At 47.0% G+C, this 27,092-nt stretch overlaps 1 protein-coding gene across 5 annotated transcripts in view; it reads left to right on the top strand.

The window, feature by feature from the left end:
• TAF6 (TATA-box binding protein associated factor 6) overlaps nt 1-27,092 on the top strand; it is a 262,044-nt gene that overhangs the window by 58,899 nt on the left and 176,053 nt on the right. For all 5 annotated transcript variants that reach the window (XM_069646383.1, XM_069646386.1, XM_069646390.1 and 2 more), the window contains exon 8: nt 1,752-1,829. In XM_069646383.1, coding sequence (XP_069502484.1) covers nt 1,752-1,829 — 78 coding nt within the window. The remainder of the gene's footprint in view (nt 1-1,751; nt 1,830-27,092) is intronic.

Below are 27,092 nucleotides of genomic sequence, written 5' to 3'. Positions count from 1 at the left end.
GTCTTGCTTCCCCTGACCTGCTGTATAGCTCGTCTAGAATAGGTCTGCCTTGATTCTTCGCTACCTTAAATGGCTATGTACCATCTAAAATTAGTGTAAAGATGTATTGCATGCCTTAATCTGCGTTTCACTGATCTGAAAACAAGTATAATAGTTTTAAAACTTTAGGTCTTACTCGCCTAGTATACTGAAGGTTATCCTAAATGTAGTTGTAGGTTCGTACTGCTCCATGAATTTGTGTTCCACTATTCAGAAAAGTATACTTGTAACCCTGGGTTGTGCCTCCCCTGAATCTGCATAGAGCATTTCCAAAATAGTAACGGGGTCCATTATGAAATACTGGAAACTTGAAATATTGCTGTCTTTCTTAAAAGTTTAATATGATTTTAGTGTCTCTGATTTGTTTATTGCATTCTATAGTAGTTAGTGGGTGTTGATGCTTGTCGCCGAGTAGATCAGACCCCTCTGGAAAGTATAGAAAATTTAGCAGTTGATTTACTAACTCTGACCTGAGTTCTAAAAAGTAAGGTCACAAGAAATACTTGTAACAGAGTTGGTTTGTTCTGTGATTTCATAACTGAGTGTCACTGCATGACTGACCGGGTCTACTATCATTGAAATACTGACTGTATTCAAAAGGTATATACATCCGGGTTTTACTGCCCAAGTATAGCTGATTGCATTCTGAATGTGTAATAGGTTGGACTTTCCTTGTTTACTGATTGTATTCTTAATAAGGTTATACTTTGGGTTGCAAGTATTGAGTTGGTTTTTATAATTGTTTATATATATGTGATACTACTTATTTACCCAAGACTCATCTTGGCCTACTTGTAGTTAAATAAACCACTTATCTGTACAATACAAAGGGCCTCATTACACGGAATGCGGTAAGGCTTTACTGGTACCGGTAAGGGCTCCGGTACCGGTAAACCCTTACCGCCTTACTACAAGGTCACTTTGCGGGACCCGACCTCAACGGCTGGTTTTGCCAGCCGTTAAGGAACGGGCCCGCAAAGGGACCTTGGTGCAAATTACGGTACCGCAATTTGCGGTACCGTAATTAGCTCCTTCCCCATTCCCATTGAGCCCTATGGGGGCAAAAATGGGAATGGGGAAGTGCCTTGGTGAATGGGGAATTACCACCCCCGCTCACCTTGAGTAGTGCGGTAATTCCGCCATCCACCAAGGCGGACACGGTAAAATACCGACGGCAACCATGGCGCTATTACCGCATACCGTGTAATGAGGCCCAAAGTGTTTCTTTGGACCATATGTATGCTACAATGTCTTTGTACCAAGCCACAGCCCTCTCTCCCTCCTAAGATAAGCCTGGCTGCTCCATCCATGCTACCATATTCTCAGTTGGTACAACTTGTACTAAGAGTGGAGCTTATGTACTGCCTCAGATGTATGGTTTTATGAAGTCTTAGTAGGACTTCAGAAAAACTGTCCTACCACTAATAATGAATGAAATGTGTATGTGAAAAGTTTCTTTGAAATTAAATTAATAAATACATGAATAATAGACACATGGTTCCACCATTTGGAAGTTGGATTTGCAACTCGCTAGGTGTTTGCTCTTCATTCTCTAGGGGTAGCTCCTGCATACTATGTAAAGATGGATACCAAGCAGCTGTTTTTCACTCCGGCTCAACAAAGTCTTAGTTAAATGTCTGTACTTTAATGTCCTGACCAGGTATTTTGTGTGTATTTATATAAATTTTATCCACTTCTCTCTTCTCTCTCAGGAGGCTCTCCAGAGCATTGCCACAGATCCTGGACTCTACCAGATGCTTCCTAGGTTCAGCACCTTCATATCGGAGGGCGTAAGTGCTGCTTCACTCATATGTTCTGTAATTGTTTATTGGGGCATGTCTGTGTCCATTACATGGTAGCGAAAGTACGCAAGATTTATCTTTTTGCAACTTTCCGTCCATATTTTCCTATGGAACCCATTTCTTTTTGTTCCATTTTTATCCTGACCTGACTTTTTGAAGGGAACTAAAGCCTTCAGCTTCACTTCCTTATATAATTGTTTATTTGTAAAGCGCTTATACATAAGTGAAGTGCTTCAAAGCGGGAAGAGAACAAGGGGATATTGTTGTCATTCTTACGCCTTGAAGATTCTGAATGATCTAACAGCAATAAATAGCATTAGGGCAGGGTGGGGGCGTAGGCGGACATGACAGACAACATGCTAAGCCTAGTACATTCAAGGTTGTGCAAGTGCGCAGACCTAAGTGCGAGGGGGGCAAGTGCGTGTTAGCAAAAATCGATGTAGTAACACTGTGTGAGACTGAACAACCCTTGTCTACTTGGTATTGGGTAACCCACCTTTGGTATAGGCCTGTACTACACAAGTTGTTAGTGTGACTGAGCAGCCAGGCGTATCTCATTCGGGGTAAACGTGAACTGTTGAGCTGTAGCAATGAAATCCACCAATACAAGTAGGCAAGTAACACACTCGTGGTTTTTTAAAATTAATAATGTATTATTTACAGTCGTTTTTTTAATAAACATTCTTTAAAAAGGGCAATATGTTTAACAATCAAATATACTTTTCCAGAATCAACACAAAGGTAGTAGGTACTCTTTAGAGATGCTTCTTACACACTTCCTACATCCCGAGGTGTCTTCACTAACTAGGACAGTAATGGCATTTATGTATCACTAGTACACTTTGTAGATTCTGAGGTTTGTAGAAAGGAAAGGTTAAGGGAAGGAAAAGGGTTAAACAGGTTCTCGGAGCATGTGAGTACTTTTAAATCTTCCAATGAAGTCTAGATAACTTTTTTTAACTATTATTGCTGGGAAAGTTTATCACCTATGAGGGACACTAAGTATCATAGTCAAATGGACTAGAAGTGTCTGCTGAGAGCCAAGACGGCCAAAGTCAATTGGAGCACAGTCTATGGAGCTGCGGCACTTCTTAGATAGCAAGGTCTTGCACAACATTAGAGAGGTTGTTGAAGAAAATCACTGTAGGGTCACAAGCTGTTACTCTTGGGAAGGGTAGAGCTGAAATCAACTCTAGCAAGGTAGCTACTGCAAGTCTCAACTGAGAAGAGCAACGCTAAAGACACTGAGGTAATTACCCCAAGTCAGAACAGTACCTTTTGGTTAGAAGTGTTTTTACCTGGAAAGAGTGTGAGCCTTTTTTCCCACTCTTTCGTATTTTGATGTGTGTTTTAATCTTGTGTTCTTTGATTGAGTTTTAAGATAACTCCATAGGCATCTTTTCATGTGTGTTACACAGCACCCTCAGTGCAGTGAAACAGGGATGTCTTTTTAGAATTCCCAAAGGTTTAAATACCTTCTCGGGGATAAATACTGTTTTCCAGAGAATGTAAGGTTAAATTGACTTTACTAGTCTTTTTAAATTCCTAGACCCAGCACACACTATATTCCGAGTGCTGGAGGGGTTACCTAGTATCCCCTGTGTCTAAAAACTCATGTAGCAGTCAAGTGCTACCCGTTTCTATCGAAATGGCGGGTGGCAGTAGTTTTACAATAAACTACCATGATTTTTCCTGACCGCGAACACCGGTAGCTAAAAATCGCGGGAGCCATGTTTTTCAAGATGGAGCCTTAAGCCCCTTTGTTTAAACGGGCCCCGGTCTTCTTTTTTCACCATTTCTTTTTGGAAAGGTCCTTCTAGTCTTTGTCTCTGCGCGCCAAACCAGGACTAAAGACTGCCTTTGGCGTCTGAGTGTCTGGGGTGGGCAGGAAGTGAGGAAGTGAGGGAAGTGCCCGAAACTCCCTGTACTTAGTCTCCTAGGAGAACCAAATTCACTCTGGCGTGATTGGCTGGCTGACTGGCTGACTGTCCGGCAAGGACGGCCACCCTGCTGGGTGAGTGGCAGCTATGCTGGGATGAATGGGAGAAAACTGTTTAAAAGGTGAGTTTCTTGGCTTGGAAGGCAGAGTAGGAAGCAAAATTGAGTGGGCACCACAGGGATATCACGTATTTCTGGCGTTTATCAGAAGTCTCTATAGAGATAAATCTTTATCAGAAGGTTGAATCCTGTATGCAGGAGCTGGCTGTATAAGGCCTGGAGACACCCAGGCCCAGAAATACAGAAAAAACACAAAGATTAGGTGAAGACCCAATCATACAGCCGCTCTCTGAAGTCCCTAGTTGGGTTCTGTATTCGTTGTAATTCCACTCAATATAAATCATTTAGTTGGTTTTTCAGAATCGATTTTATCCATCAAGTAAAGGATTATTATTTCATACAAAGAGGTGACTAATGGCCACCCAACTATCCTTCGTTGTTCGAAGACAGTCTGCTTTCAGTAAGACACAGAGGGAACCCTCTGCTTCGTTCTAGGCACCTGCTCTCCATTTACGGCGGAAGCAGCTTGCACTCCAAAAGATATATTTTTTGCCATTACTCTCCAACATCAGACTTGCCCTGATGAAGGATTATTTCCGAAATGCATTGGCACATGATAAGTCTATGAATAGAGTGATGGGTGGCAATCTCTTCCTCATGAAGGATAGTTGGGTGGCCATTAGTCACCTCTTTGTATGAAATAATAATCCTTTACTTGATGGATAAAATCGATTCTGAAAAACCAACATATATTTGACTTTCGTACTCTGTTAAGAATTTGTACTAAATGATTTATATTGAGTGGAATTACAACGAATACAGAACCCAACTAGGGACTTCAGAGAGCGGTTGGAAGGCAGAGTAGTCTACTGGAACGAAAGAACCGAAGACGAGCTGGAAGAGGACGGCTGCTGCAACTCCTGAACTGTTGGTTTGTCCGGTGAAGCCCTGCTGCAGTTACGAATTGCCAAGTTCATCTCGACAGAGAAACCCCTTCAAGGACGACTTCTTCCTTTTGAGTTGGTGGGACCAATCAACTCGTAAGACACCTGGATACCATTCTCTGAGCTGGTTAGGATTAACCAGGGGGAAGGACACCTGCTTGTGTGCTTGAATTACAGCTACTGGAATTGAAGTGATTCCATTTTGTCAGCGTTTTCCGACGATCGCATACAGTGCAGGAGTCCCCCGACGTCCTCCCTCTTGTCCCCAAAACTGAGGCTCAGGAACAGTGGTATCTGCAGGAACTGCCAGGAACCAACGTCTACAGCTGCATCTTTTGCTTCATATTAAGGTACTGTGCCAACCCGTTTGAGGGAACGCCTCTCTCGCTGTGAAAGTTTGTGGAACTTTACCAAATTGCAGGCCTAATCAGCTTCTGACCCAAGATATGATTCTTTTTCGTACAAACCACTTCTGAGAACTGTGGCAAAGACTTTACGGTTTACTTCAAGAACTGCTCTTTCCTATCCAAGACACTAGTCCATTGACTTTGGCCTAGGCCTATTGAACTGAATCGAGTCCTCTAGTGAACTAACACTATTTGCACTGCCTAAGAAAGCATTTCTGATCTATCCTGCTAACTTGTGCCTTTTTATTCCCATTGAAAGTTACTGAAATACCATTTTGGTCCTATTTCAGGGGAGCCTAATTTGTTAAGAAACTTATTGGTTTGATATTGAAGTATTTGTGTATAATATTAAGTTGCCTCCTTCTGGTGAATGTTTTCTGAATGATTGTGTAATACGTTAATAAGTGTTTTACCAAGAAACCTTGAGTGTAAGTGTCCACTTGAATCGCTGTGACTGTAAGACCTCTGTGTAACCTCTTTTACTGCTCATATTCCCTCTTGAGATGAGCCTGGCTGCTCAGCTCGCTACCACAAACTGTGTAGTACAGACTTATACCAAAGGTTGGTTTTTGCTTACACCTGTAGTCCTAATTGTATGTGGTGGTCCCAGAAGCTACTGTATGCAATTCTGCTTAACAGGCGGCAGCTACAGGCTCTTTTCTGATCAGCAGCACTTTGCAGTTTCAGCGCTCAGTAAACCGCACCACCGCAGATCTTGGATACCGGTTGGGTTTCCTGCACTCTGGTAAGGGGACTCAACCTCTGGTCATCCTGCTTCTGGAGGGTCCTGGGGATACTCCTGGAGCTTCTGGCCGGATCAGATGTTGCACTCGACTACAGATTTCTCGACCCTTGGCAATCGGTTCCTGCAGCAGCAAAGAAGTACAGCCAGCCGGGGAAGATGGTCCAGTGTAGTTGGTCCCACTAATCATAGGGAAGAAGTTGTCCCTTCTTGAGCTTCTCTTGTCGATTAAAAAAAAAAAAAATTTCAGTACGGCAGCAGGGCTTCACCAGGCAATTCAAAGGTGCAGGAGGATGCAGCAAGCTTTGTTCAGGGTTTCCTCATTGGGTTGTTGTTCCCAGTGGTCAACTTGGTCTTCAGTCCCAAAACCCTCGCCTTTTAAGCAGGTTCCTCCCTTTCATGCACAGCCTAGCTGTCGCTCAAACAGCAGGGGGTTGCCCTGAAAGGACAGCCAGCCAATCAGGACTTGGTGAATCGAGAGAGAAGAAAGGTGTGGCATTCGTGTGATAGCTGCTTCTTAGCAGTAGGTGTGGTGGTTGGGAGATCAAGAGTATGTGTTCGTTCTGGCAGGTTGTTATCCAGACCGATTCTGGCTGCGTTAGGCCTGAGGAGAACGCCTAGGCTGGAGGGTGCGTAACCAGATCTGTTTAGTTAGGATGATGGGCAGTATGAGGCAAGTGATGGTATGAGAACAGTTATACCGAATGGTGTCATAGTATTGCTGTGTTCTAGTTGAGTGGTGGTGTAAAGAAGAGAGTAAGCATGGAGATGTGATATGGTGGTTTACCTTAGGTGCTTGAGATCGAGCACATTCTGACTGTTCCATGCACTCTGACCGTTTTATGCACTCTGACCGCTTCGTTCCATGGACTCGAATCATTTTGCAAGTGTCCATTCCGTGCCCTCTATCTGTTCCGTGCATTCCATCCGTTGCATGTACTCTCTCAGTTCTATGCACACTATCAGTTCTATGTGTTCCTTCTGATCAATGCACTTTGTCCGATCTATACATCTATACATGTTATGCCTTCATCATCTGGTCTGCTCCTTTCCACGTTGTCCGTTCTCCATGCATAATCCCTCCACATACTTGACCCGTTCCATACACCCTGTTCCATTCGTTCCATCCACTTAGGTCATCCACCTACTACTCCATTCCACCCACTTCACCCATTCCATCCACATACTTCATCCGTTCTACCCACTTCACCCTTTTCGTACACACACTTCTTTCGTTTCATCCACTTCACCCATTCCACCCACTCCACCTGTTCTACCCAGTTCGTCCGTTCCAGCCCCATACTTTGTCCGTTCCAGCCCCATACTTTGTCCATTCCAGCCCCCCACTTTCTTTGTTCCATCTACCTAGTTCATCCACTCCTTCCACATACATCACCTGTTCCAGCCACCCACTACTCCCAATTCCATCCACCCATTTCGACCGATCCATCCACATACTTCATCCTTTTCATCCACATACTTCATCCTTTTCATCCACATACTTCACCCGTTCCACGCAGTTCATCCGTTCCAACCCCATACTTTGTCCGTTCCAACCCCATACTTTGTCCGTTCCAACCCCATACTTTGTCCGTTCCAAACCCATACTTTGTCCGTTCCAACCCCATACTTTGTCCGTTCCAACCCCATACTTTGTCCGTTCCAACCCCATACTTTGTCCGTTCCAACCCCATACTTTGTCCGTTCCAACCCCATACTTTGTCCGTTCCAACCCCATACTTTGTCCGTTCCAACCCCATACTTTGTCCGTTCCAACCCCATACTTTGTCCGTTCCAACCCCATACTTTGTCCGTTCCAACCCCATACTTTGTCCGTTCCAACCCCATACTTTGTCCGTTCCAACCCCATACTTTGTCCGTTCCAACCCCATACTTTGTCCGTTCCAACCCCATACTTTGTCCGTTCCAACCCCATACTTTGTCCGTTCCAACCCCATACTTTGTCCGTTCCAACCCCATACTTTGTCCGTTCCAACCCCATACTTTGTCCGTTCCAACCCCATACTTTGTCCGTTCCAACCCCATACTTTGTCCGTTCCAACCCCATACTTTGTCCGTTCCAACCCCATACTTTGTCCGTTCCAACCCCATACTTTGTCCGTTCCAACCCCATACTTTGTCCGTTCCAACCCCATACTTTGTCCGTTCCAACCCCATACTTTGTCCGTTCCAACCCCATACTTTGTCCGTTCCAACCCCATACTTTGTCCGTTCCAACCCCATACTTTGTCCGTTCCAACCCCATACTTTGTCCGTTCCAACCCCATACTTTGTCCGTTCCAACCCCATACTTTGTCCGTTCCAACCCCATACTTTGTCCGTTCCAACCCCATACTTCACCCGTTCTGTCACCTACATCACCTGTTTGCTACGGCACTCTACGCCCGCTACACCCGCTACACACATTACATCCACTCAACACCGTACATCTGCTCAACACCCCCACACCCTACATCTGCTCCACTCACTTCATCCATTCATCATGCATTATAGGTTTAACTTATGTCACTTGTTGCACGCACTCGATCCGTCCCATGTTCTCCATCTGTCCCATGCACTACACCCGTCTCATGCACTTGAATCGTCTATTCTATTCGTTCCATTTATACCATGCACTCACATTCCATGCCATCTGTTTCATGCACTCTACCAGTTCCATGTACTCTGTGCACTCATCCGTATTATGTATTCGTCTTAACATCCTCTCCACTTTATTCCTCTCGTCCATTTTGTTCCTCTCGTCCATTACATTCATTTAATCCATTTCAACCACATTACTGCTTTCATACAATTTATTCTTTTTATCCACTTCACTGCTTTTATCTACTTTACTCATTCTATTCTGTTTGTCCTTTGTAGTTTACATTAGAGGTTATTAGTTTTCGATTTCTTGCTCGGATTGTTATTTATGATCTAGCATTTTGGGCTAATGTCATTGAGTTGCTGTTTTCCAGTTTGAGTTAGGGGTCGGTTTTAGGGGAAGAGCCATGTTTTCAGTAATTTGCGGAAAGACATGAGGTCCTCGGTGAGTCGGATGTGGGGTGGCAGTGCGTTCCACAGAGTGGGGGCCAAGGCTGAGAACAATGATCCACCTAACCTGACTGAGTTTGTTTTTGGTATGACTAGGAGGCCAGCTGAGCTTGATCTTAGAGTACATGCAGGGTGATAGGGTTTTAGCTTGTCTTGAAGATATTGAGGTCCGGTGTTATGCAGTGCTCGGTGAGAAATACATAAGGTTTTGAAGGTCACCCTTCGGGCAACCGGGAGCCAGTGTAGAGTTTTGAGGGCTGGGGAGATGTGGTCTCTTGGGCCAAGCGCTAGTAGCATTTTGGCTGCAGCGTTTTGTGCTCTTTGTAGTTTAGTCATTTGGTATGCGTGCATTCAGAGGTAGAGGGGGTTAGCATAGTCCAGTCTTGATATAACAATTGATTGGACCGCAGAGAGTCTGTTGGGAAAGGAGAGGTATGGAAAAATGCGCCTAAGAGTTTTAAGGAGGTAGTGGCAGGACTTTGAGACGTTGTTTACTTGGCGCAAGAGGGTTAGATCTGAGTCCAGGGTGCATGAGGGAGTGAGAAAAAGGGCTCACTCAATCCAGGGTTAAAATTAAAAAAGTCCTATAGTCCAGCAAAAGAGCTGGGGGGGTCTCTAAGGTTGAAGGGAATTGGCACAGAAATTAGAATTATCCCTAAGTCTCACCACCCTCTGCCCCCCCAGGCTAAGGGACAGGAGCATTTAATGCACTCCTGGATGAATCTCCTAATCCAGTCGGTCATACTTTCACCATCAGCATTTTGGTGGTTACACCCTGACCTGTGTTCTAGGGTGAAATCGAACCCTTGGAGGCTGATTGACCACCTTAACAATTTTGGATTCCCCCCATTCATCTTCATTAACCATCTCAAGGGTTGATGGTCTGTCTGAATAATGAAAGTACAACCATACAAGTATGGCCTAAACTTCTTCAGAGACAACACAATGGCAAAAAATTCACTTGCAATAGTTGCCCACCTTGTCTCGCTGTCCTTCAGTTTCCTACTGATGAAGCAGATTCATCCAGTTGACTTAAAACTGCACCTATCCCTGTATTAGAAGCATCTGTTTGTACAATGAAGGATTGGTTGGAGTCAGGATCTCTCAAAACTGGAGCTTGACAAAGGGCTTTCTTTAGTCCTTCAAAAGGTCATGCCAATGTTTGACCAGAGCCTGGCCTGCTTTCAGGTTATCTGAAGGTTCTGTCACCATGAATGCCGTCCTTTTCCTGAGGCCTAGCACATAGACAGTCACTCTCACTGGCGGTAGGCAAAGGAGCACTCTCCAACACTTCCTTGATCATGGCCAAAGGGCCGCTGACTGGATGACCATGGAGAAGTTCAAAGGGGCTGAACCCAACCCCTGCTTGAGGGATTTCTCTATAAGCAAAAAAATGGCATGGCATTAGAAGGCCCCACGTCCTTCTAAGGGGTTCCTCTAAAGCACCTATCATGCTCCTCATAGTTCTGTTAAACCTCTCCACCAATCCATTGGTTTGGGGATGTTAGACTGAGAACTTTTTCCATATGGTCTGCATGTAGTGGGACATAAAATGTGACCCCCCCCCCCCCCTGTCTGAGATTACCTCCTTAGGAAAACCTACCCTGGTAAAAATACCAAGGAGGGCCTTAGCCACTGCCTGAGCAGTAACAGTTATTTTTTATTAATTTATTTAAGCATTATATAAGTTTATAGTGACATTTTCGAATGTAATAATTTTGAATGCCTTAATGTCGAATGAAAAATGTCGAAAAAAAAGTTGAATTTTTATTTATTTATTTTTTAATGGGGGGGGTCTCCCCGACCGCCCCATTTTTTTATTGACCCCTTTTTTACTAACTAAACCCCAAAAAACCTATAAAATAAAAAAAGTATATTCGAGAACATTATTTTCTCGACATTAATGCATTTGAAATTTTGCATTCAAAATTCTGAATACCATGCTTCAAACCATAACAATTAAATGATTAAAAATAATTCAGTCAAAAATGCAATTTAAAAACAAGCAAAAAAGTTATATCTTCAGCATCTGTTCATTTTTTTTACTTATTCTCTTTTTATGTTATCTTCAAGAATTTATTCAGTAGTTCTCCTCCCCTCAGTCAAATAGTCCCAAAGTTCCCTTGATGAAAGTGTCATTAAGTGCTGGGAAAGTGGGCTCAAGTGTTTCGTTCTCAGTACTGTAAATGCTCCACATTCTGTCACCGAGTGTGCAAGAGTTTCCCGAGACCCCAGGCAAAGCCTACAAGTGTAGACACGCTCCACTACTTTCCCCTAGAGGTTTCCATCTCTCCATGACCTCCCTAGTAGGGTAGAGGTTAAAGCGTAGTCTCATAAAGTCTTGCCTCGTACTTAGTGAGGGTGATATAGTTCACCTCGTTTCCTATTGTCTCGGGTTATCCCTTCCCCACTTTTCATAGTGCAAATTCTTTCCCCTATCAAACAAATTGTCAAACAAACTTTCCCAAGTCAAACAGTTTTCTCTTTACAAGAACTGGATTTGTCATTAAGGAATTTTTGTTTAGAGCAAGGCTTTTTAGGATTTTAAAAGTAACAGTTCTCATAGGTAGGGCTTCAGCATACCTGGTAGCATGGTCTACCACAACCAATATAAATGGGTTACCTGTAGAAGTTGGAGGGTCTAGGGGACCAACAATGTTAATCCCCACCCTCACAAAATGGACTCCCACCACATGGAGGTGCACTAAAGGTGCCACATTCTTGGACACACTCTTGCCAGAGGTCTGACAAGTATGACAGCTCTTACAGAATTTCTCTACATCATCACCCATCTTGGGCCAGTAGAAGTACAGAAGAAACCTCTCTTTGATCCTCTTGCAACTCAAGTGGCCAGCCAGAGGAATCTCGTGTGCCAACTGTAAGAACCTCTGTCTCACATACTGGGGTACTACCAGTCTCCTGTAGTCCCCTGGGGCAGACTCAGTAGGTTCACTGTAGAGGAGGCCATCCGGGTCGGATTGGGACAGGAAATGGGCTCGGACCCCCAAGGAAAAGTGGCCCACCCCGCTACTAAAAAAAAAAAATGGCCTTCAAACAATCATCCATGAATCGCTTCAATTCACGTCTTTATGGTCATGATGGTGGCGGGGGGCACTGGTCTCGTGCTGTGTGCTATGCTGCTGCAGAGCTTCTGGATGTGGGTAGTAGCCTGCATATTAGATGTGCTGGCGAGTGATATTTTGGGATAAGATGGTGGGTGGTCGACTGCATGTATGGGTGTCTGGGGGGCTTGGCGGAGGCGGGTCCAGGAAAATTTGGAGTGAGGGCTAGTCCGATGGCGGCAGTAGGTGCTACAAGCACAATTTGAGTCGTTTTGTCGGTGGATGGGGCCCTGATGTTTGGGTATTTACCCACCCATTGATTGACTGCCCATAGGCATGCTAATCCTTATGGCCAATACCACCCAGTACCTGCCCCTGCCACCCTAAACACTGCCTCCTGGGAACTCATGTAGAACTTAACCGCAAACAAGACATCAGACTGTACATGGCCTCATTATGAGTTTGACGGTATTCTGGTGGTAAATCTGCTGAAATACCACCAAACAGAATTACTGTTACTGCCACTTGGTCCTGTGGATTTACAGCAGGATTACAAGTTGTGATAGGGCACTGTAAATCCCCATTTTTGGAGTCCATGGTGCTCATGGGGATTTAGGCGGAATAACCATTGGCGGTAATTCCGCTGGCAGTCATTTCACCGAGCCAATTTTTGGCAGTAAGTTGGGGGATTTACCTTCACTTTTTGCTGGAGGTTTATCCTCCACCTTATTGCCAAACTCCTAGTACAGCAATGCAGTAAGGCAGTGCAAACAGAATTACAGGCACTTAAATGGCAAAATATGCTGACTTGAGCAGAACCTAGTCAGTTCTAGGCAAGCCCTACATCTTGGGTGACAGAAATAATCCAATTGGTTTAGTGTGCTTTCATATCAAAGAAATAAATGAATGAAACGCAGTATTATCTACAGTATGTGACCTTCGGTATCGTAAAGAGCAGCATGTAACTTAGCAGCCCAGATTCCAAATGGCCCTGACGGATTATGCTCTCCCTTCAGGCCAAGTCTGTTGCCTATGCCCTTATCCTAGTCGCCACGTATCTATCAGCGGGCGGTTAGGGACATAATTCTGTATGGCCAGCACATGTTTCTTTTAACAGATCCCAGTATATCATATGATGTAAAGTGCATATCACATAACGAAATATTTATATAATGAACTACACAGATCATAGAATGAAATCTGTACATCTCATTAGGCGATGTTTATATCATACGTTAAAATGGCGTTAACAGAGGCTAAAATCGTGGGCTGTAGCTCTGATGCATATATATCATTGAGTGGGGACAATATTTTTTATGCTGCATTAGTAATGGTCCATGTTGAAAGCAACACTTTGGACCTAATTTGTGGAATTTTTTGCTAGGTGCAATGTGACTTTTCACTGGTTCAAAGTGATTTTGCACTGCCAACAAACCTCCTAATTCATGGAGCAGTGCATAGTGTATTTTTGCAGTGCAAAGTGACTTTGCACGGCATAAAGACACCTTGCACAGTTCCATGAATCGGGGTGGTTGTGTTGGCAGTGTGAAGTCACTTTGAACTATGGAAACAATTCCATGAATCAGCCCCTTAATCTTCTCAACAACAAATTATGTTCCTCCATTGGAAGGTCAGATGTAGCCTGGTTGCCTAAGCTATTTTGAAAAGTCGAGTCCTCTAAATTCAAAACCGAGACCATAGATGCATTCATATTGGATTCTTTTATGATATTTAGTTTCTTGATTTAATGTGTTCATACTGATAAGCAATTCTCTGGCATTCCAATCAATACATTTCCTTGATATTATCATAGAGCCTCAATATCGACTGTAATAGAAGATGGAGGGCCGATATTGATTACACGCCCAACGTGTCAAGTGTAAGATTTTCCATGGTAGAGCCGTTGCTTGGGTGTTCATTCAGACATTTAAAAGCCACATTTGGAAGAATGTCAAGCACTTGTTTTGGTGTAGTTAAATCCAATTTTGAAGGGCGGGGTTCACTACACCGCTAACTTCCCCCAGTCTCTGGAGAGATTCGTCTGGTGTGTCCTATAGTTCTTGACACATTCTAAGGGATGACTTGTCCAAAACTGAAATTGTGCATAGTAGGCTCACCTTGGTTAGAAGGCAGAGAATGAAGCAAAGTTTTAAAGTTGTTTTTTTTAATGTTTACTAAGGATGCAGTAGTCTGAGATTCCGTATGCAGGGAATCTGTCGTGCCCACTAAAGGCTCATTTAGATTATCATTATTTTCGAATGGGAAGGTGTAACGTTCAGTAAATCCAAACTAGGCGTGACCATAAAGGCAGTATCCGCCTCGTGTACCGGTGCATTAATACTTATACGGTTACTTCTTACATTATACAAACGGGAGGTGCAAATACCAAGAACGCTCCAATGCAACAGAAATAAAAACCAGCGGGTTAAGGCTTACCGAGGAGGAACTTGAAACACTCCTTCACAAATTAACAGACTTCAAAGGGGAGCGAGTCAAAATCAAGCCTCGACCCGCCGGCCGCCAAAAGGCCAAATCTTGCTCAGTCTGGCCTTCTAGGAGACGGCAGATTTGTCATGCTCCTCACCTTTAAATCGGCTTACACAACATCCTGGAACTGACCCCTAAAAGGACTCTCAATTTCACTGTGGAAGCCTCAGAAGAGAACACAGAAATGTTGGCCCACACTGCCGACCAAAGCAGCTCACTGCTGCAACTTGTGGCGGCACTGGCGGGTGTGGCGGAGAGCAACTTTGAGTGAGTCTGTAATACAAATCACTGGGAGGGAGCAGGCCGGGCTGAGGCAGCCCCGGCCCCACCCAGCCCTGCCGCTTCCTCCCAGTGTTTCGTAACACTGACTGCTGCTGGTGCCATGGTGTTGCGGGCCGCGGCGGTTGGCCGCTGTCCGTTGCTTTCATCAAAGAAAGGTAACACTTCGGTATTACCTTTCATTGCATACATGGCAGCCCGGCGGGGCCACAAAGGATCTGTAAGTTATGTAACTTACAGATCCTTGGCAATGTTCGTGTCCGGCGAGGCCCTGGGGGCCAGTTCCTGAAGCCTGGGCTGGAGTCCGGCCCATGCGTGGGCTTCAGGAACCGGCTGTTGGGGAGAATTCTCATAAATGAGCTAATTCCCTTCACCTTAGAGACCCCCAGAAACCTTGCTGGATTTTGAGGACTTGATTATTTTACCTGGAGAGAGTGTGAGCCTTTTATCCCACTCATGTATTTTGAATGTCTTTTACTCTTGTGTTCTTTGATCATGGAGTTTTAGACCACTCCATAGGCATCCTCTTTTCATTTGTGTCGCACAGCACCCTCAGTGCAGTGACCCAGCCTTTTAGGCTGTCCCAAGGTTTAAAGGAATGTTTCGGTCAAAAAATGTTATTTTCCCTACGGGTCGGCCATGTGTTTTTAAGCCTAAGTCGCTCGATTTTAGAAAAATTTCCTATGGACCTTACCCGAATTTTCGTCCATTAAACGCATGCGAAAACAGGCACCAGGGCGCTGCCATTTTGTGATAATCCTATCACTTGCCGCATCGCCCTGGCCCACCTGCTTTTGAGGCACTAAATCATATCCCCCGCCCCTGAGCCTGACATTATCAAAACATTCATATTCCCTGGCTCTCTCCGTGACGTTACTGTGCTGCGTAGGCACACGCGCCCAGTCATCTTCTACGCGACTCACGATAAAAAGGAACAGCATTTGCGGAGTACATTTGGTAAAGTACATTTATTTGACATTAAATGTTTTTAGAATATTCAGCAATTGGCATATTAAATCGGAATGTTATTTATTTTTTTCTTTTCTCTCTATCTGCAAATGCTGTTCCTTTTTATCGTGAGTCACGCGCTGTTTATGGTACACAGGGTGTTGGTTTTTGTTAAAAGAATCACTTTGGTCGCACAGTGAACCGCAAGGCTGTTCCATCAACTAGGCACTAGGCTAGCGTAAAGGTTGCTTCTAGCTACTAGTACCGCGTAAGGGCATATGGGCCCTTGGCGATCGTTCCATAAGATCGTCAAAGTGGTGCAGTTGTTTACAAGAAGCTGTAGCTGGCGGTTGAAAAAAACCATCTGCCGGGGTCTGAAACTGGTGCTGGCAGTAGCAGTAGTGTAGGATATACCTGTTTTGAAAACATAAAAATTATAAATAGTCTCGGCTGGCTTTATTACTATTATTCATTTTATTTATTACGGCCGATCAGAAACTATTTGCTTGCAAGGATAGTGCAAGGGAGTATGTTCGGCCCTAAAATCAATGCGAAAACTAACGAAATTGAGGTTAACACACATTGAGAAACGACTGTTTGTCTACATGCATGTGGAATGTGGACCTGCATGCCCATGTGCCCGGTACAAAGACGATCCCACAAACGTTTTACTTGATCTTTATTCATTTATTCATCCATTCATTAATTCTTCACTCCGGTATAAAAGCGTCTAAAGAGTTACTTACATTATATTTGCATTTTCCATTGTGTCTCTGCGTAATGCAGTCCGTAAATCCCACTGTGCTCGTGACAACGATTTTTCGTATACTGAACTAACATGAAACTCGGTCTAGTTTCCGAATTTTCTGCCTTACCGTCTCTTACGTTATTGCACCCCTGCTTCAGATGAAGTCCTTTCGGCATGGTCCCTGTCTCTCAAGGTCAAAAAACCATAGAACCTTATACTGCCAGTGCGAGTTGTGGGCCTCTTCAGGCCGCGAGCTGAAAATCAAAGCCGCTGACCTTCACTCGAAATGAGCATACATTCTTACTTTGCAACATCCCGTAGTAAAGCCATCTGTGAGAACTTGAATTTTCGAATACATCTATGTACTGGGCCTCAATGTGCAAATGCAAACTGGCTTCTCTCCCATCTGCAACGGCTCGCTTGGCGCGTTCTAAGGCCCCCAATTTTGTCCTCGTTGTCCGCGAGCAGCCCTAGAGAACCATAACTATGGAGATATTGACTTTTTGGGGGAAGGTCAGGGAAAGTATAAAGTACCCGAGGAGTTGAGTTGAAAGTAAGATTTATTGTTATTTGCAATACGCAAGCCTCCCCTCGGTTAACAGTGCGCAGCATTTACATGAGATTGCGAAACTTAGTTACATCAACAAAACTATATACATACACATATTGACAAGGTCAGCGATGTGAGGTGAATAGAGAGAGAAGTCAAAGATGACACCCAGGTTGTTCGCCACCCAGGATGGTGAAGGTAATAATAATAATTTGGCACTTATATAGCGCTACAAACCCTCAGGTATCTGAGCGCTGCTTATTATTACCCACGGTGTGTGGTGCTCATTTATCGACCTTGGAAGGATGAAAGGCTGAGTTTGGCCCCGCCGGGATTCGAACCTGCGTTAGCAGACTCTGCACAGATGTCAAAGCGAGCGCTCTACTCGCTGTGCCACTTGACCGGCTGGGTAACCAAGGTAGGGGTTAGGGTTTGCATACTGTGTATGTACACTGTACAATACATTTTTTTTACCAAAAGACAATTATAATGATTTAAACCGGGATTTGTACTTCTCAACGAGCTCTTCTTTGGGTGGACATGGCACAGTGGCAATGTTTGGTGGCAATGCATCAGTGCTCTGCACAGAAACGCTCAAAATTCCATATCTGTGCTTCTCGAGTACAGCAACAATAAGGACTTTAACAAAGTCGAACTCCATTTCCTCATAGACTGGTTTGATCACCCATTGCTTACTTCTTTTTGCAAAGCCCGTAGTGTAGCAAAGCATCCCTACATTACCTGTAGTTCTAGAGTGTTCACGGCACACATTCTCGTTATGGGCCAAGACCGCAATAGAGTCCTATGTTTCATGCCCTGCATGCTGAAATGCAAGCGCTTTGGCCTGTACTTTAGGCACATATTGTGGAACACTTCCAAACCTCCTGTGTGACAGAATTCTGTCAGCCCCCTCAAATCTCTTGATAGAGTTTTATCGAAAACAATCTTCTCAATGGCTTTGTGTGTGGGTGAAGATGGAACCAACCACTTCTTCTTCCGTGCCTCCTCTGGGGACAAAGGGCCATGTTCACATTGGTGGAAATGTAGGTTTTCTGTCCAGCGGTGAACGTTGGTACAGTGGTGCATCAGTGACTGCCATTTTTCAGGTAGGATTTCCACTGACCCCTCACAAGTTTTGGGGCTCCACCAAAGATGGTTGCTGATAGACTGGGACCACTGAAATACTTTCCAAACCTTTTTTTTACCCTGCAGCCGAGATTTTCTTATTGATTGATTTAGCAAGTTGCCATACATCAATTGATGTTTAAAATGTGGCAACCGGGGGGGGGGGTCGCTGTTGAGCAGCCTGCAAGATGGCTGCCTAGCTTTCTTGCTCCGTGGCCCGGCTGCTGTTCATCCGCCTAAATCAGCGGTGCTATCTCTCATCCGAGGTTGAGGAGGCGAGCACCGTGCTGCCGGTTTAATCAGCTACGCTTTGATATCTTTTGGGCAAAGATCGGAGCTCTGGCAGCTCTGTTCCTGTGCTGCCCGCCTGACGGCTGAGGCCTCCTTGGCTGTGTGGGCGGGCTGCGGCCCTGGTCGCCGAGGCCCTCCGGGAGTTGGCTTTCCTGCCTCGGGGCCAGGCCTCGCGTGTCGCTGGGACAGCGCTTGCTCCTCCCAGTCCCCGCTGTCCCTGCTGCCCAGTACCTGCTGCCTGCGCCATCCTAATGCGACTCCTCTCCCCGACCTGCCTTGAAGAGCGAGTGAGGTGGGCGGGCCCGGTGACATCGGGCCGTGGGGGCTGCCGGAGCGGTCCCCCCCTCGCGAGGACAGGGGACGTTGTGGTGTTATGGCGGCCCGCCCTTGCTCTGGCCGCTTGATAGCTGTGGCCCCCCGAGCCTCTTGGACTGCGTCCTCCACATGCGGCCCCGACGACCTGTGATCTCCCGGAGGCGGCCGTCCTCACCGTACGGGCTGCCCGGCTCCTCCTGCCGCCTGTGCTGTGGTCTCCCGCCGGGGCGGCGGGCCTGGTCCCTCTTCCGCCCGACCCCGCTTCGGAGTCGGGCCCTTGCGCACCACCGCCCAGCGCCTTCATTTCTTCAGCCTACTCTCCCTGTGGCCGGGTGCCTGCGGTTCGTCCGTGTGGCCTCCCTCCTCGCCTGCCCCTGAGGCTGGCGGATCCTGTTCCTCCTCCACTCGCCGCTCATCACGCGTCACGCTGCGGGGCCCGCTGGAGTGGACCCCCGCGGCTCGGGCGCCGGCCCTGATCTGCCTGGCGGCTTCTCCGCCGGGTCCCCTGACACCGTGGTGGTGGCTGGGGGGTCCTTGGTCCTCCGGTGGCGGCGTGGATCTGCGGCTGGTGCCTCGTGGGCTGCCCGCCGCTCCTGGTTGGGCCCGTACTGGACTTGGGCCGCTGCCTGCATCATCTTCAGCATTCTGCTGCTTGCAGGTTAGGAGTAGGGGGCCTGGACTGGGACTGCTGCTATCCGCTCCCTGCAACTTCTCAATCCTGGGGGCGGAGGCCTCCCCTCTTCGCAGGACACAATCACCCCCACACCTACCTGGTTACCTCCAGACATTGTGCCTTAACCCCTGCTGAGCCTGCATGACCCCCCCAGGTGGCCCATGTGTCATTGCTCCGGTCCTGTTGTTCTTACTGCCGCCCTCTCCTTATCACCCTGCCGCCTGAGGCACCTTGACAGCTTTTCTAGATAGAGCATCCACCTGCTGGGGCCCCTCGCCCGCCTGGTGCCCTGGGCCCGCAGGGCTTCACACGGCTGGTACTGTCTGTTAGCGACCCGACTGGATCTCTGGTGTGCCTTTCTCGGCAGTGTCCCCTCTAAGTTGCCCTGCCACTTTTGAGAGCCTGGCGCACTACCTATTCTTGCACAGTGGTACTTGCACCTCGCAACGCACCTGCCTAGTGTATATCTTGCCATAATCCCTATACGTCGGCTGGTCCTGCGTGGGTTGGAAGGCTGTGGCCCCTCCTGGAACCCTTTCCCCCAATAGCCCTGAAACCTGGCACGTGCAGTCTACAAAACTGCCCTCTGGGGTCTTGGTGTGTCACCGAATATGTCCGGCAGATCACGCGGGGCCAACAAAACTGGGGCGATGGACCAATATGCCAAAAATCTCTCTAGACTGGAGCGGGGCGGGCCGCCTCGGCTCAGGATGATCCAGACACACCCTCAGGTTCCCCTCAGCCAGACCTTACGACACTTTTGGAGACTATGGCAAAGAACTTTGCGTCATTCCATGAAAAATTAGATGACATAAATGCCAGTGTAGCCTCACTACGCACCAAATTGGATCAGCACGGCGCTAGGCTGGCTGAGGCCGAGACCAGGATTGGGGCCAATGAAGATGAGGTGCACTTGCTCCAAAACACGGTCTCTGACTTGGTGCGCGATATGAAGCAAGTCAAGGCGAAGTGTGATGACCTAGAGTCCAGATCCCGCGGGAACAATATCCGCATTGTGGGGGTTCCGGAGGCAGCCCTCAAAGGCAAAATGGAACATGCTGTTGAAAACCTCCTGAAAGACCTCTTGGGCAATCCTCAACTCTCCTCGTTTTTCACTATTGAACGCGCTCATCGCGCATTGGCCCCCCCCACCCCAAGCCGGGCAATTTCCCTAGACCAATTATTGCTAAGGTTCTCAGCTTTAGGGATAGGGATCATATTCTACGTCTGGCTCGAGAAAATGGTGAACTGAAACTGGAGTCTCAGACTATCTGAATCTTTCCCGACTTCTCTGTCAACGTCCAAATGGAGCACAGACAATTCAATGGTGTGACAATTCAATGGTGTGAAAAAACTACTCAGAGAGCGGAGAGTGGAATACGCCGTGTTGTTCCCCCGCAAGGCTGAAGCTCACCCACCGCAATAAATGGTACTTTTTCACGGTCCCAGAAGAGGCGGTGAAATTTATTTCCTATCCCTGGTCTGGTGGACAATCCATTAGAAGAGGGCTGAGCTGGTCTGCCTCGCCCCCAAGGCCTGAATCTTTTATTGCATTTTCCTTGTTATCTCATGAATCCTTTGTCTTGCATATCCATTGCTTGTCGTAACTCGTTGTAATGTCTCCTGAAACTCAACATGTGATACCGGGGTACGATCTACGATCTATGGTATATTGCATCGATCATTGGATCCTTTATTTTCTACACCCTCTGCTAGTCGTAATCTGCTGTGGTGTCTCCTGGAAACTTACCGCTGTACGTTACACGGTGTATCCCACCGATCAGTTACCTCAGTCGGGCCCACGGCAGCAGCGACCCCCGCTGCAGTTACAACGCCGAGTTGGGCTTGTTATGATCACTAGTTACGCCCCAGTTGGGTGTGTGGGCAAGCGCTGCCCTGTTGGGACTGGCACGCTCGCCTTGAATCTTTGGGTGGGTTTTTGTTCACTGCTGTGTTGGGGGAGGCAGTGAGGGGGGGGTACAGTTGTGGCATGTTATAATAAAAATGTCGAGGTAGTAGTGGCTCATGGCGCGATGCAACGCGTCACTGTATTGTTAGCCGGCACTTATTCAACAAATTATGTCACACGTTACTGGGATCCCCCCTAAAATGCTACTGAATGGCTATTAGGCTAATGTCCTGGAATGTCAGAGGGCTCAGCAACTTCACAAAGGCACGCAGGATTACTGCATATGTCCAGCGACACAGGGTCAAAATGCTTCTCTTGCAAGAAACCCACGCCCTCGCACACCTCTCGTCCTCTCTGGCCCCGGCATGGGGCCCCAACAAATATTACACGTTGTACTCCTCACAGTCCAGGGGTGTCCTTACCTGGATTCACAAGTCCTTGGAATTCTCCCTGCGCACCAGCCACATTGATATTGAGGGTAGGTACGTGATCCTCCACTGTTTCCTCGCTAATAGAGAATGCCTTCTGGTTAACACATATGCCCCGAGCATAGATGCACCTGATTTCTTTGATCACATTATCGACATCCTCCTAGGATACGTTGGGGTTCCAATTATCTGGGGGGGGGGGGGGCATGAATCTCATTCTAGACTCTGAATTGGACAGATCCAGAGCTGCACCCAGGATAATGTCCAGGGCCGCTCGCCACCTCCATGCACACATGGTCACAGGCGGTCTGGTCGATGCCTGGAGAGCGCTCTACCCAAGGTCTAAAGAGTTTACATTTTATTCCTCTGCCCATGACAGTCATTCCAGAATTGATCTTTTCCTTCTTTCTACTGGGCTCATGGGCAAAACACTTGCCACACAGATTGTGCCGCGCACGCTGTCCGACCACTCCCTGATCACATTGGACATAGCTTTGCACCCGGCCCTCCCCCATCACTCTAACTGGTGTTTTAAGTCGGAGGCACTTCAGGATGTTGTCTTCAAGGCCGACATCCTTGCAGATATCACCTCGTTTTTTGATAATAACAAACGCCACGACACAACAGATGGGGTGAGATGGGAGGCATTCAAGGTTTTCATCAGAGGCATGTGTATCTCCAGGGAGGCTGGGGTCCTGAAAGACATTAGAAACACTTTACGCCGCTCTGAGTCCAGACTTGAGGAGCTTGAGCACGCTACCACCCCTTCTCCACCCAAGCTAGCACAGATACAAACTGAACTGGACACATTCGAGTCCCTTGCCCTCAGCGAGATGAGATACCTTGCCCGACCCGTTGCGGCCCGGAAGTATGGTAAGGGGGAGAGGCCGGGTCGTACCCTTGCCCGTCTTGTCCGGACCGAGGGGGGCAGAGCCCGGATTGATAGTATCATCGACAATAATGGAGTGCGGCATTGGTCCGACCAGCCCATTCTTGAGACCTTCGCAGATTTTTATGCAACCCTCTATGCCCAGCAGCGGGAACACAGCCCGCAAGATCTGAATGCCCTCCTCGACCGCATCCCAATGTCCCTTTATATCTCTAGCTACTAAAGAACAATTAGATACACCCTTCACCCTTGATGAGATCGCCTCGGTCATCTCGGCCCTCCCTAAAGGAAAAGCTCCCGGTCCAGACGGCCTTACTGCCGAGTTCTATCAAGAGCATGTTGCCCTTCTTGCCCCACGGCTTTGAGGTTTGGGATGAGTTGCTGCGTCTTGCTACCCTTCCTCAGTCCCTGCGGGAGGCTGTCATCACTGTTCTCCCCAAACCGGGTAAGCCTCTTGATGAATGTGGCTCCTACAGACCTCTGTCCCTCATTAATACTGACACCAAAATCTTCGCCAAGATCATAGCAAATAGGTTCCTCCCCATCATGAAATATTTGATCCACCCGGATCAAAGTGGTTTTGTCCCTGCCCGCTCCACTGCCTTAAACATTCAGCGTCTGTTCAATGTCATCTCCAGGATTGACCCCAAAGCCAACGCGGTTGCCGTGACACTAGACGCCCAAAAGGCGTTCGACATGGTCTCATGGCAATACCTGTGGGCAGTGGTGGAGAGGATGGGGATCGGCCCATACATGCTGTCCTGCATTAAACTGCTATATACTAACCCTGTGGCCAGAGTCCTGGTTAACTCTCATCTATCAGCTTCCTTCACCCTCCACAGAGGGACGCGTCAGGGATGCCCATTCTCTCCCCTGCTGTTTGCGATGGTTATCGAGCCCATGGCGTATAGTGTGAGAGACAACCATACGCGCAAAGGGATACGGCTACGGGACACCCCCGAAATTATATCACTTTATGCAGACAATGTGCTTCTGTATATTAGAGACCCTTCGGTCCATCTCGACCCGATCATTTGTGAAATAATCAAAATTGGCACATTCTCTGGCTTCACTATAAATGACACTAAATCAGAAATGTTTACCCTCACACCTGCAACTTCCCAACCTGCATGCGAATTCCCGCTCAAGTGGGCCCCTGAGGGCATCAAATACCTGGGCGTCCAGGTGTCCCTCTCGAAATCCTCTCTATTGGCCGATAACTATGGGGCTGCCGCGCAATATACTGAAGCCAGGATGAAAAGATGGTGTAACCTTCCCCTCTCACTATCAGGGAGGCTGTCCCTAATAAAAATGATCATAGTTCCAAAGCTCCTATACATATTTGCTAACGTTCCACTTTGGCCTGGGAAAAAATACTTTGCGACTTGCATGCGGGATGTGCCCGCTTTCTATGGCTTTCCAGTGCCGTGCAAAGGAAGTGGCAACATATGACACTTCCCTACGAGAAGGGGGCTTCAATGCACCGGATCTCACCCAGTATTGGATAGCCGCACAAGCTCAGCACGCCACACACTGATACCAGCACCAGGACCCTCCCCCGCCTGTTAAGCTCGAAATCCTCGCGACTGGGGAGGTAAATGTCATGTCCCTGATCCTTTTCCACTCGTACCGCTCGGACGCCCCTGCTGACCCAGTGGCCTCCACTATCAGGGCGTGGTTCTGCTGCCTCGCTCTGGCTCCCCCCCGTACGATAAATGGCTTCCCTTGTGGTCGTTCCCGGGCCTCACCCCCACACAAGATAAGCTGCTGATGCGTCACTGGTTAGACCTGGGATACAGGTCATTCTCTGACTTGTTCCGCGACAGGAAATTTATCACCCCGCATACATGGAGGCCAGGGCACTCCAAGTCGGTATTGGAGCTGCTGCAATACTTTCGACTCAGAGCGGCAGTCCAAGACATGTGGCCTTCGTATCCGGACGAACCCCCGGAGTCCCCTGAGATCTGCTACATTGCGAATTCCGCAGGGGGTAGGGGCATAGTGACCGCCCTGTATAAAATGTTGATGGCGCGAGCTGTAAAACACCCCCCGCCCCCCACACTGTCCGGGATGCTTGGAGCTGCGACCTGGGGTTGGACATCACAAATGGTATGTGGGCCAAAATGTGCATGCATACACGCAAGGTTTCTCTCAATTCCAGAGTTAGATGTGTTCTATACAAGTTACTCAATCGCCTGTACTACACTCCTTACGCGGTTGGGAAATTTGCACGAGATCACTCCCACTCCTGCCAGAGATGTAGATCAAGCGATGCGGACCACGCCCGCATGTTCTGCTCCTGTGGGGCATTGGCTCCGTTTTGGGAGGCGGTGCTTGGGGCCCTCTCTGAGATGGTGGGATTCCGTATTGACCCTGACCCCCTGTCTCTACTGTTTGGGCTATGGGAGGGGACTGAGGCGAAGCGGGTCGCTAGGTTTCTGAATGTGGCTGCGATAGTGGCCAAGAAATGCATCCTGCAGTGTTGGAAGTGCCGATTCCCCCCCCTTCACTAGAGATGTGGTTAAAAGCCCTTACCTGGACACAAATATGTGAGGAAGAGTATATCAACATGTTGCCGGTGAATGCTCGACCTAAAAATATATGGACTGTGTTTTGTAGTTACCTGAACAGCAGGGTGGACTTGGAGCTTCTGTCTTCTCCCTCATCTCCTGAGCAGGGGATTGATCAAGCTATACGAGGAATGGCCCTGTTGTAATGAACCTGTTTTTATGAACATGTGCAACCTTCTGTGTAGTCTTTGCATTGTCATCCACTCTTGAATTATGAAATGTGTGTTGTTGTAACATGTAACGTGCCAGCTACTACTTCTTGCCAATAAAGAAAAGTTAAAAAAAATAAAATGTGGGAACTGCTCTCTCATTGTCTTGGCAATTGAAACGTGTCTGTCCGTGGCTATGAGGTTGATGTGCATTCCCCTCGATTGCAGATATTCCACTGAGTTTATAAATCCAAGTTTCTCCATGGTCACTGGGGATTTACATTGGGACACCTGCACGACCACCGAACTCACAATTTTCTTACTATCCATGTCCTGAAAGTGGTAGGTGCAGTACTTGGCAGAAAATCCAGGGCTGTCACACTGTGCATCGCCGGCTAGCCTGAATAGTTTGCCTTCGAATGTACTTGCTAGAGACAATTGTTCAATTTTCCAAGCATCACTAATGGCCGGAAATAGATAATCATGTTGGAATTTGTAGTACTGCGTTTTAGAAATGAAATGGAGTCCCACAAACTGAAAGAAAGACTCTAACTTTCTAAAACTGGAGCCACTAAAAAGTGATGCAGCTGCACAAAGTAGATTGCCTGCTGGCAGTTTCCCCAGCATCGGTTGTGCAGACCATGAGAACGTATGATTTAATCTACAGGTGGCATGTATTGTGACGTTACTGCCTTGTTTTTGACAAGCCACATGAATCAATGGCTTCCCACATATTTTCCCTCGGACGGAATGCCCACATTTCAGCATAGTTATAATATCCATCGAACAACTGTTGAATTCTATGTATTTGCCCTCTTTCATTAGACTGTCATCCGGCATCACACTTGTTTCGGACTGCATCGTTGCGGACATATCGGCAGAATTGAAAGAAATATCTCCGATATCAGGTTCTGATGCGTCGGGGAATGCTGCTGCTGGTTCATTCTCTGTCATTTCAACATCTGTTACTTCAACATTGATGGGAGAACACAACAATGTGGACAGCTTTTTTGGTGGCAATTTTTTGGCGGGTGTAGATTGTGTGAATTGATCTGAGACTACTTCAGAGCTATCTTCAATACATTCAGTATCATCTTCGTGTGGTGTTGCAGTCGCACTGTAGCAACGGTCCATTACAAATTTACTGGATTCTCCGGACACATTCATTTAATGTTCTGGCCATTGGACATGAGCATCTTTAGTCTCAACACGCGGCGTCTGAATTAATAGTTCCTCCATAGTGTAAATGGTCTGGCAAGCAACATCTCTCATTCGCTTCACTGTCTGTGTATGTATAGTTCGTACACCCACGGGTAACTAGAGGACAGATTGGAAAAGGGATGTTCAGTTTAAACACAAGATAAAGTATAGTACAATTGACTGGAAAAAAAACATAAAATAGTCCCCAGCACAAAAAATGTCTAAAGTTATGAACTGTTTGTAACTAATCTAATTTTTGCTTGTTTTCCTTGCAACTTTTTTTTGACTCGACCATCAACATCTGCATACTGTAGCTCCGATTCAGTTCCGCACCTCTTCCCTTCCTGTTGCGCTGCAACGACTATATTTTCTGTATCCGCATAGACGGCACGGAATGAGGCTCCATCGACTCCCTGAAAGAGAGTACTTTCATTACTATGTATCCCAATATTGTTAGCATAAAATGCACGTGAGGATGACCACACA

The sequence above is a fragment of the Ambystoma mexicanum genome, chromosome 1p (assembly GCF_040938575.1).
Source record: "Ambystoma mexicanum isolate Mex_15411 chromosome 1p, UKY_AmexF1_1, whole genome shotgun sequence".
Classification (NCBI taxonomy): Eukaryota; Metazoa; Chordata; class Amphibia; order Caudata; family Ambystomatidae; genus Ambystoma; species Ambystoma mexicanum.
The sequence above is the reverse complement of the archived record's forward strand: the minus strand, read 5'-3'. Positions and strand labels throughout refer to the sequence as shown.